Source organism: Geotrypetes seraphini, chromosome 2 (assembly GCF_902459505.1).
Source record: "Geotrypetes seraphini chromosome 2, aGeoSer1.1, whole genome shotgun sequence".
In the NCBI taxonomy this organism is placed as follows: domain Eukaryota; kingdom Metazoa; phylum Chordata; class Amphibia; order Gymnophiona; family Dermophiidae; genus Geotrypetes; species Geotrypetes seraphini.
In genome coordinates this window covers 358315949-358328194 of record NC_047085.1, presented here as the reverse complement: position 1 = coordinate 358328194, position 12246 = coordinate 358315949, and the positions used below count along the sequence as shown (strand labels likewise).

The window sequence follows — 12246 nt, the reverse complement described above, 5'->3', positions numbered from 1 at the left end:
AATGAATATGTATGAGATGGATTTGCATGCACTGCCTCCTTGAGATGCAAACCTATCTCATGCATATTTATTGTGGATATCCTGAAAACCTGACCTGGCTCCGGCTCTCGAGGACCGGAATTGCCTACCCCTGTAATAGAGAAATGAAATGAACAAATTATAAGTTTATGTATTACAGTACAAAAAAGAAAAATTATTGTACTAAGGAGATGTCGCAGTGAATTAACCCTCATGATACAGTTATGAGAAACTCACTTCTGATGGTCCAATATTCATATAAAAATTGGATATAGGGATGCTTAGATTTGGGTCCCCTTTTACTAAACCATTGGAGTGAGTGCCATGCGTCAAATGCTCCGAAGTCCATTCAATCTCTATGGACGTTGGAGCAATTAAGAAGTCGGCCTGCGATGTCATGCTTAGTAAAAGAAGGGGGTTGATATGACAACCTCTTGAGGAAAGCCATAACTGTACCATGACAATTTGAAAAAATCTGTGACTGCCCATGGCTTTGGACAAACTTCTTTGACTGGACATCGATCGTGAACAACACCATATGTGATGAGGCTTTGACTCAATAAACCACTTAGAATTACAATTTGATTTACTGTTCTTTGGTTTCAGAATCATTGAGAATTTCATTCCCGGTACAGTGATCGTGATTTCCCTTGCCCTGTACATTTTTCTCATCATTGACTGCAAAATCAGAGATCAGCATGAAGAGAAGAAGAGTGGCTACATTCTCTTGCAGGACAACACGCCATCAGACCAGCAGCTATATGCTATAATTATAGAAACAGGTTTCAGATCAAGACCTAAGACGACTGCAAAGGTATACTTGGAGAATATAATCGCTTATTCTTTGTAGGATCTTCATCAGAGGCTTATTTTGTTACTAACGCTGAAAAGATCTCTTTCTTCAAGTGAAAAACAGAGAAACCAAATTAATTCCCACAAAAACTGAAAATAGTAACATATTTCTTGTGTACCGTAATTGAATTTGTACAATTTCTCTTTTCACCTTCCCTAAAAAAATGACAGCTTCTGCTAAGTATTTTGATATCATATCCTTTGACTTTTTGTTTCATAAACCTGTGTTAGATTGTATGGCATCTCAAGTGATAATAATGTGACGTGAAACATTAATGATGATCTAGGCTAGTGGTTCTTAAACCTGTCCTGGAGGACCCCCAGTCAGTAAGGTTTTCAATGAATATGGATGAAGCAGATTTGCATATAATAGAAGTGACAGGCATGCAAATCTGTTTCATCCATATACATTAGGGATATCTTGAAAACCCGATTAGGGGCAAAATTCTCAAAACTTTGCATTAAAAAACAATGGGCTGTTGTTGCAGCCGTTATTGTAGCAATTTCAAAAAAGCTAGTCATGCTCCAAAAAACACTCATGCAAATGAGGTTGATGGACAGTAGTGAAGGTCTGCTAAATTTACATGTGCCCATCGCTGGTGATAGCGATGGGCACATGTGCAGACTAAATACACAACCCCCAACCTCCCCTCCCAAATCAGGCTTCTGATAAACAGGGAGAGATCCAAGATTGCGGCAGCAGCGGGTCAGCGTCTCTGAGAGAGATCATTCGAAGGAGCTCCAAGTTACCTAAAAACAGTTATGTCCCACTCTAAGCGTAAGGGGAGTGTCCGAATCAAACTCCCTGTGGTTTGGACTTCTACCCCTGTGCAGTGTTCCATGTTTGAGTTTGTTGCCGTATCTAGGAGCTCCCGAGTAGACTCTGGAGGAACATCTGGTGTATCCTTGGCAGGAAGAGAGGCCAAGGTATCGGATTGGGAGGTTTTACTCTCCCCTCCAGTGGCTGTTCCACCACTGCACCCGGAGATAATTGCGGCCAAGTTGGTGGAGCTCTGCAATGTTTCTTTTGTGGGGGAGACCCTAATTACAGGGGCAGAAGTTGTGAGAGTCATCAAGGAGCAGCGGGAATTGGGAGAGAGCGTAGGAGCTCCCAACCAACCATTAAAATCAATGGTGGTGACATTAGAGAGCATCTAGGAGACTCTCTTGAAGCTCAACTCTTCTGTGGACAAGTCTTCTTAGGAAATCATGACTCTAGTGAGTACAGTGAATAGCTTGGGGGGAAAACAAAAGAACAGTTTACTTCAGAGCTTAAACAAGTTAAGGAGAAGGTGGAAGATCTTCAAATTGTATCTTCTGGAATAGTTAAGGCAAAGTTATACTTAATAGAATAGAGCAATTAGAGAATTATAACTGTAGGCTGAATGTGCATCTCTTTAATTTTTCAAAGCCTTAAAGGCCTGGGCCAATCAGGGCCTTAGGCCTCTCCCGGGAAGGGGAAGGCCTGCCATTTGGTGGAGGTGGGCCTGCCGGCTGAAGGGAGTAAGCATCCCTCTGGCCAAGTCAATAAGGTACATGGGGGGGTCCTGGTGGGCTTGGGGGGATCAGGGTGGTGGGGAATGATGTGCAGGTGGGTTCCGGCAGGAGGGACTGAGCATCCCTCCTGCCGGGGGATGTTTCGGGGGGTGGGGGCTTGATGTCTTGGGAGATGGGGGGTTTCTGGCAAGAGGGACTGGGCATCCCTCCTGCTGGGGGATGTCTTAGGGTAGTGATGGCAGGAGGAATTGGGCATTCCTCCTGCCGTGGAAATTCAGGGGTGGGGCAGCTTCAGGGGTTCTAGCAGGAGGGATTGGGCATCCGTCCTGCCAGTTGTCTTCACAGGGAGGGGGGGGTTCCTGCCACTAAACTAATCAAGACAGGGAGATTCCCCTACCGCAATCAGCTTAGTGGCAACCCGACTCTCTTAACCGGTGCCTGTGACATAGATGGCGATTAGAGAATCATGGTGTTAGGCAGACTTAGGTGTATGTCCATGAGGACAGATGTGATTCTATATAGGATGCCTGTGTGCGATTCTCAAAAGCCACTTAGGTGGCTTCTGAAACTGGGCGTCCTATACAGAATCCGGCCCTAAATGTATAGTTAACCTCTGGAACTCATTGCTGTATCGAGTGGTAAAAGCAGTTGATGTAGCTTGGTTTAAAAAAGGTTTAGGCAAATTCCTGAAGGAAAAGTCCATAAACCATTATTAAGGTGGACCCGAGGAAAGCTACAGTTTCTTCCTAAAGTGAAGTAGCATGGAATCTTGGTACTTTTTAGGACTTTACCAAGTATTTGTGACCTGGACTGGCCACTGTTAGATACAGGATACTGGGCTAGATGGACCTTTGTTCTGACCACTCATAGGACAACTCTTATATTCTTATGTACCTAACAATGTCCTCTAGCTATAGATTCCACAACCTATTTACGAACCACTTGAAAAAAATACTTTCTGCTGCTTGTTAGTTTCATAGTGTCCTCTTCTTTTAGGGCCCCTTTTACAAAGCTAAAAATAAAAAACTGTGGATGCTTATGTTCTGAGAATGATTTATTATACGCTCTTTCACAATAAAACCATAAAAATACAAATGTAATAGTCCAACCGGACCCTACACAGTCAGTGTTTCGACGAACACACCTTCCTCAGGGGTCCAATTGATGTCAAATACACAAATAAAGAAATGGACTAAAGACAGTGTACTTGTTTTTAGCTGCTGTCACTGCTGCTCCCAGAGTCCCCAGGCACGCTTACTTCCTGGTGCCAGGCTATGCGCTGACATCGTCTCTCTTCCAGATTATAACCGTGTAAGGTCCGGTTGGACTATTACATTTGTATTTTTATGGTTTTATTGTGAAAGAGCGTATAATAAAGCATTCTCAGAACATCAGCATCCACAGTTTTTTGTGTTTATCATTGGATTGATTCTACTGTGGATTATTGGGTCTTCTTTTCTCTTTGGTTGTGTTCCCTTTTACAAAGCCACAGTAGTGAGTCCTAGCAAAGCAAATGCAACGTAGTCCATGGGAACTGAATGGGCTATCTTGCACTTGCTGCACAGAGCTTGATACTGCAGCTTTGTAAAACAGGCCCTTAGGGCCTGATTCTCTTCAGGACGCTGATCTTGGCGACTGCCTAAGAAGCGGCCCCCGTTCACGTGTCAATCATGTATCGGCGTCCTAAAGAGAATCGACTCTACGTTTACTAAAAGACGTCTTAAATGTAGGCCAGCATCTGTCTTACGCCTAAGGAGATGCATAGGGAAACTTCCAGACGCCTAAGGCTACTTCCTTTGGAGACCACACCCATGCCACACCTTGGGCATCCATAAGTATCTCTATGCATCTCCTTAGGTGCACAATGTAGGCGTCCTTCCCGGCCTGCATTTTGTTTTTTAAACATGCGTCCTGATTGGCTGTGAGACAGCGATAGGACGCCTACCACCGCCTACAATCGGGAGTCAACCCCTTAGTGTTCTTTGAAAGTTTAACATTTGTTTCCTACTGGACCATTTCCATGCCACTCATGATTTTATAAGCTTTTATCATATCCCCTTAGAGTTATTTCTTTTCCAACCTTTTAGCCTTTGATCATAAAAGAGCTATTTCATCCCATTCTGATTTTTGTCACCCTTCTGTGAACCTTTTCTAGTTCTGAGATGACCAGAACTGCACACATCACTTAATGTTTGATCATAATGCTATTCTGTTTTGTTCTCTATCCTTTTTTGAATACCTTTTAACATTCTGTTTGTGTTTTTTGGCAGCTGAAGCACACTGGGGGGGGGGGGGGGGGGGGAGAAATCAACCTTATCCCCAATAACTAAAAGATCTGTTTCTTAGGTGGTGACTCCCAATTCACAACCTAGTATGTTTTCTTATAGTTAGGCTTTATTCCTTACATGCAAAACTTTGCACTTCTGCCCATTAAATCTCATCTTCTGTTTAGATGCCCAGTTTCATAGTGTCACAAGATTCTTCTTAAGAACATAAGAACATACAAAGAGCCATAATGGGTCAGACCAATGATCCATCTAGCCTTGAATCCAGTTTCCAACAGTGGCAAGTCCAGGTCGCAGGCACAAATTCTCACAATCTTCTGCTGTTGGCATGACTTTGAATAATTTTGTATCATCTGGAGATTTGGTCACCTCACTGTTTCCTCCTCCTCCTGTTCATTTATAAATATGTTACACAGTACAGATTATTGGTACACACAGATCTACTCTCTGTTCCTGTCTGTTAGGCAGTTTATATAATCCACCCTATGGTACCGACTCCTATTCCATAACTTATGAATTTCCTGAGAAATCTTTCATGAGGTACTTTGTCTGATGCCTTTTGAAAATTCAAATACACCACATCAGTCGAAATGCCTTTATCCATGTAGTTAAAAAAAAAAAATTCAAAGGAATTGATAAAGCAAAATGTAACCTTTGCTAAATCAATACTAATTCAGTCTATCTATATCAGTGGTCTCAAACTCGTGGCCTGGGGGCCACATGCAGCCCGCCAGGTACTATTTTGAGGCCCTCGGAATGTTTATCATAAAAGTAAAATAAAACAGTTTCTTAATCATATGTCTCTTTAGCTATAAATTACAATATTATTATTAAGACTTAGCCAAAAGAAAAGATTTATAAACTACTAGCTGATGCCCCGGCGTTGCACGGGTATTTAATTATAGCAAAAACACTGTAAATGGATTCAAATAAAGATACTTTATAGTGGTGAATGAAATTATTTTTTTACAGCTTAAAAAAAAGTACAATATTCAAATTATAATGTGAAATATTTGACAAAATGAATACAATACAACTAACGCAAAACGTGATTATAAACAACATTTTTAGTTTCACCTCCAGGAGCAAGAACATATAAATTGTTGGGTGAACCCACCCTTGAGCAAGCAACATAGAGTTGTGGGCCGCGAGACCCCCAGAACATATCACCCCAGGTAGTGAGGGATCAGCATACCAAGTTTCGTTCAAATCGGTCAAGCCGTTTTTGAATTACTGTGAGAATGGCAGCATTTTACATTTTTTCCATTGACATGAATGGGTGAAATCTGATTTTATGTTTGTAGCTCCGCCCACGTGTGCAGGTGGGCCCCCGAGACCCCAGAACATATCACCCCAGGTAGTGAGGGATCTGCATACCAAGTTTCGTTAAAATCGGTCAAGCCGGTTTTGAATTACTGTGAGAATGGCAGCATTTTACATTTTTTCCATTGACATGAATGGGTGAAATCTGATTTTCTGTTTGTAGCTCCGCCCACGTGTGCAGGTGGGCCGCGAGACCCCCAGAACATATCACCCCAGGTAGTGAGGGATCAGCATACCAAGTTTCGTTCAAATCGATCAAGCCGTTTTTGAATTAATGTGAGAATGGCAGCTTTTTACATTTTTTCCATTGACATGAATGGGTGAAATCTGATTTTCTGTTTGTAGCTCCGCCCACGTGTGCAGGTGGGCCGCGAGACCCCCAGAACATATCACCCCAGGTAGTGAGGGATCAGCATACCAAGTTTCGTTCAAATCGATCAAGCCGTTTTTGAATTACTGTGAGAATGGCAGCTTTTTACATTTTTTCCATTGACATGAATGGGTGAAATCTGATTTTCTCTTTGTAGCTCCGCCCACGTGTGCAGGTGGGCCGCGAGACCCCCAGAACATATCAGCCCAGGTAGTGAGGGATCTGCATACCAAGTTTCGTTCAAATCGGTCAAGCCGTTTTTGAATTACTGTGAGAATGGCAGCTTTTTACATTTTTTCCATTGACATGAATGGGTGAAATCTGATTTTATGTTTGTAGCTCCGCCCACGTGTGCAGGTGGGCCGCGAGACCCCCAGAACATATCATCCCAGGTAGTGAGGGATCTGCATACCAAGTTTCGTTCAAATCGGTCAAACCGTTTTTGCGTGATCGCGGCACATACACACACACATACACACATACATACCTCCGATTTTATATATATATAGATAAAGAATTTTACCTCATGCAAAATTGTCATTTCTTTAATAAGACTATTTTTTCTGAGGCCCTCCAAGTACCTACAAATCCAAAATGTGGCCTTGCTAAGGGTTTGTGTTTGAGACTACTGATCCATATGATCACTAATTTTGGATTTTAGAATTGCTTCTACCTATCATTTCCGAGGAATAATTAGGAGTATGCTGGGAGAGCTGATAAGTTTTAACAAAACAGCACTAATATTCACTGTTACCCAGTTAAAAATAACCAGTGCAGAAGTAGGCAATTCCAGTCCTCGAGAGCCGGAGCCAGGTCAGGTTTTCAGGATATCCACAATAAATATGCTTGAGATAGATTTGCATCTCAAGGAGGCAGTGCATGCAAATCCATCTCATACATATTCATTGTGGATATCCTGAAAACCTGACCTGGCTCCGGCTCTCAAGGACTGGAATTACCTACCCCTGGCTTAGTGCATGCTAGTGGAATTAGTGCACTCTAAACTTTAGTAAAAGGGCTCAAAATAGTCTAATAAAAAAAAGGTGTCATCTAATTTTCTTTTCTTTGTTTTATTTCTTTGTAAAGTCAATCATATAAATTGTCACGTATCTTTATCTGGTTATATTTAGCAGTACTGCCTTAACAAGATATAGTTTTAACCCAGGGGTGTCAAAGTCCCTCCTCAAGGGCCGCAATCCAGTTGGGTTTTCAGGATTTCCCCAATGAATATGCATGAAATCTATTTGCATGCACTACTTTCATTGTATGCTAATAGATCTCATGCATATTCATTGGGGAAATCCTGAAAACCCGACTGGATTGTGGCCCTCGAGGAGGGACTTTGACACCCCTGCTTTAACCCTTTAATTGGCAGATGGTAAAACGGCTGGTTTAACATAACTTGATGTTGAACGAGAGCATTTGGAGATGCAGATCTCCCATAAGAGCCATAGAAAACACATGTTGCTTCTGAGCAAGAATAACAAATAATTAGATAAGTTATTCAGCTAACTTCAACTTGACATGATGCCACAGAATATCGACCTCACAGTTTGTTGAATGTGATGCTCTTTTCGTTATATTTTAGGTTCACATCGTCTTGCATGGGGAAAATGGAATATCGGAAACCAGAGAACTATGTTCTCCAGATAAACCACTGTTTGAAAGAAACTCTAGGCACACATTTATTATGAGGTACTAGCTGATGCCCCGGCGTTGCACGGGTATTTAATTATAGCAATAACACTGTAAATGGATTCAAATAAAGATACTTTATAGTGGTGAATGAAATTATTTTTTTACAGCTTAATAAAAAGTACAATATTTAAATAATAATGTGAAATATTTGACAAAATGAATACAATACAACTAACGCAAAACGTGATTATAAACAACAATTTTAGTTTCACCTCCTGGAGCAAGAACATATAAATTCTTGGGTGAACCCACCCTTGAGCAAGCAACATAGAGTTGTGGGCCGCGAGACCCCCAGAACATATCACCTCAGGTAGTGAGGGATCTGCATACCAAGTTTCGTTCAAATCGGTCAAGCCGTTTTTGAATTACTGTGAGAATGGCAGCTTTTAACATATTTTCCATTGACATGAATGGGTGAAATCTGATTTTCTGTTTGTAGCTCCACCCACGTGTGCAGGTGGGCTGCGAGACCCCCAGAACATATCACCCCAGGTAGTGAGGGACCTGCATACCAAGTTTCGTTCAAATCGGTCAAGCCGTTTTTGAATTACAGTGAGAATGGCAGCTTTTTACATTTTTTCCATTGACATGAATGGGTGAAATCTGATTTTCTGTTTGTAGCTCCGCCCACATGTGCAGGTGGGCCGCGAGACCCCCAGAACATATCACCCCAGGTAGTGAGGGATCTGCATACCAAGTTTTGTTCAAATCGGTCAAGCCGTTTTTGCGTGATCGCGGCACATACACACATACATACCTCCGATTTTATATATATAGATTAGCTTCATATTAAATACTGTAATATGGCATCCAACTAACATAGGTGGTTACTCTACAGATATTCTTTCACCTTCAAGGAAATATATCCATCCTGTATGCATATGTTCTCAGCCCGAGAGCCCCAAATAGTGCACCATGTCTCATAATGACTTCTGTTGTATTTCTTTTTTTTTTTTGTTTGTTTGTTTTCATCTGCAAATTCTCCTTCCTTAAACATTTTTCCACACAGTTCATGTACCGTCTTGCACAGTGTCTCAGAGTCATTCTGGTCATCATCTTTTGCATCCTGCAAAAATCTCTACCACTGAGAGGGTAGGCTATCCCCCTGTTTTACTAAGGTGTGCTCTGCGTTTTAGCATGCGTTTAGCGCACGCTAATTATATGCGTGCACTAACCGCTAACACATCCATAGACTAACATGCACGTGTTAGCGTTTAGCGCGTGGTTAGCGCGTGCTAAAATGCATAGCGCACCTTAGCAAAAGGAGCCCTATATCTTTTCCAAGAAAATGTTCTATTTCTTCTTCTTTGGTTTGTTAGATAAAATTCATCATTTATTTATTGATTAACTTATTGGGATTTATTAACCACATTTATGAAGGGATTCTAGCATTTTCACATTTTGGAGGTGGCGCTAGCTGGCCAAGAACAAATGAGAATTGCTTCTACCAGTGAACAACTAGATCAGCAGGTAAAGGTCCCTTAGGCTCTGCCTGATGGTGGGGGGAGGGGATCCTTGATTAGGGGTTGGAGGGGTTTTCATGTGAGATCTTTGATTGGGGGTGGGGGGAAGGGGTTACCAGCAGCCCTGTAGTCCCTTTAAGATTGGGACCAGGAGCATCAGGATGCAGCTTTGAGTCCTGATGCTCCCAGACACACAGAATAATGCTGCTCGGAAGGTGGCTCATTGCTTAAAATGGGACCCTGTGCCAAAAGTGAAAAACATGTGGTATATTGATGTAATTATTAACTTCCCCTCCCCATTTACCCTCAAGCTCATGTTCGTATTTGTAATTTGCCTATTTAATGTTCACATTTTCCCTCCCCCCCAAAATTTATTTTAACTTTTTATTTTTAGCATTGTAAACGGCCAGGTGCACGTTGATGGTCGGTATATTAAAATTCATTAAACTTGAAACTTGATTAAACTATAATAACCCATCTTAACAGTACCCATGTTGATAACTCACCCCCCCCCTTAACTCTTTTACCATGAGATTCAGCAATCTGCGGTAATGAGATACCTTGATTTACCACAAGTTGCTGAATCCTGTGTTAAATCAAGGTGTGGTAAATGCTCGTGTTTTACCACATCTTGATAACTTCCCCTCATAACTTGTTAACATGTCTTGTAACTAGTAACATGCTACATGGATTGCACTGTTTTTATAGCCTATCTGTAACAGTTTGGTAACTGGTGCACATAAGTCAGCTTGCTCTATTTTTTTATTCCTCCCCTCACAGCATCCCAGACAATCTGGGTCCTATCTGGAAAGTTCATCTTTGGCACAATAATAATGGCCCTTCACCCAGCTTGTACATCAGTTATGTTATCGTCAAGGATTTGCTGGCTGGCTCTAGCTGGTTTTTTCCTGCAGAGTGCTGGCTGGCAGTAGATGAGGGAGATGGGAAGGTGGAACGTGAACTCACATCAGTTGCCCATGGACTTGGGTTTAGAAAGGTAAAAATAAAAATGGAATTTTTATAATATTAACTCACTATGCAAATGTCTGTTCAATTAAAACCACTTCAGTGCCTACTCACATGTGTAGATGGAGTATCAACTCCATTATGCCACCAAACAACATTTGTATTAATTCAGTGCTTTTCTCACATCTTAATCCACAGGTTATCAAGATTGCATTATACCGCAGATTTCATAGGCTGGTTGTTTTCAAAACTGGGGTCATGATCCTTATAGGTTTGCAGCATATCAGTCCCATTGCCAGCCAAATTACTGCTTCCGCTACTGATTCAGAGCTCTGTGCAGCTCTCAGGGCATTTGAGCTGTATAGCACCTGAACTGTCAATGTTGTTCTTATAATGAGAGCTGCAAAGCTGAAGATTAAAGCAGTGTTTCCCAAGTCAGTCCCAGAGTACCCCCTTGCTAGTCTGGTTTTCAGGATTTACACAATGAACATGCATGAAATTGATTTGCATACACTGCCTCCATTATATGGAAATCTTTTCCATGCATATTCATTGTGGATATCCTGAAAAACAGACTAGCAAGGGGTTACTCCAGGATCGACTTGGAAAACACTGGCTTAAAGTGATTGATCCATATGGTGCTTAGGAGCTTCAGAAAGTAATGAGGGCTGAGGGTGGTGCGAGTGAGTGGTTGGGGCTTAGAAGTCTTAAAAAAGAGCAGTGGATGCTAGTGGGATTATAAGGAGCAGTGATTGCATATGGGGGATGGAGCACTAGCTAAGGGTGATGAAGGTGTGCATTAGAACTGGTATTGGTAAAACTAAGCAGTGGCCATGTGGGGGATGGGAATGACACATAGTAGCCTGAAAGTCATAGTTTTGTGATAAATGTATGTATTATTGTAACTCGCTAAGGCTCTTATATTCTAAATAGGAACATAATAGCCTTACTGGGTTAGAACAATGGTCCATCTAGCCCAGTATCCCATCTACACGGTGGCCAATCCAGGTCATAAGCACCTGGCCAAAACCCAAATAGTAGTAAAATTCCAAGCAGTGGCTTCCCCCATTTCTGTCTCAATAGCAGACTATGGACTTTTCCTCCAGGAACTTGTCCAAATCTTTTTTTAAACCAGCTACGTTAACCACTCTTACCACATCCTCTGGCAATGTGTTCCAGAGCTTAACTATTCTCTGAGTGAAAAAAATATTTCCTCCTGTTGGTTTTAAAGGTATCTTCCTATAACTTCATCAAGTGTCCCCTAGTCTTTGTAATTTTTGATGGAGTAAAAAATCGATCCACTTATACTTTTTCTATACCACACAGGATTTTGTAGATTTAAATCTTTTCTCTCCTCAGTCGTCTCTTTTCCAAACCGAAGTATGAGGAAGACTCCATCCCCTTTATCATCTTGATCCTTCTTTGAACTTTTTCTAGTTCAGCCATATTTTTTTTTATATATATAAGGTGACCAGAACTGAATGTAATACTCAAGGTGAGGTCACAACATGGAGTGATACAGAGACATTATAACATTCACAGTCTTGTTTATCATCCCTTTTCTGATAATTCCTGGCATCTTGTTTGCTGTTTTGGCTACCGCTGCACATTGGGTTGAAGGTTTCAGTGTATTGTCTACAATGACAACCATATCCTTTTCTTGGACGCTGACCCCAAAGGTGGACCCTAGCATCTGATAACTATGATTTGGGTTATTCTTCCCAATAGGCATCACTTTGCATTTATCCACATTAAATTTCATCTGTCATTTGCA

General features: G+C 41.5%; 1 protein-coding gene across 4 annotated transcripts in view; it reads left to right on the top strand.

Annotated features, from left to right (window-relative positions):
* Window positions 1-12246, top strand: part of PKD1L1 (polycystin 1 like 1, transient receptor potential channel interacting) — a 331908-nt gene that overhangs the window by 219009 nt on the left and 100653 nt on the right. For all 4 annotated transcript variants that reach the window (XR_004538070.1, XM_033930462.1, XM_033930461.1 and 1 more), the window contains exons 40-42: window positions 625-832; window positions 7934-8040; window positions 10287-10503. Coding sequence is in view for 3 of the 4 variants with exons in the window: in XM_033930462.1 (XP_033786353.1) it covers window positions 625-832; window positions 7934-8040; window positions 10287-10503 (532 nt within the window). In the remaining variant the exon portion in view is untranslated. The remainder of the gene's footprint in view (window positions 1-624; window positions 833-7933; window positions 8041-10286; window positions 10504-12246) is intronic.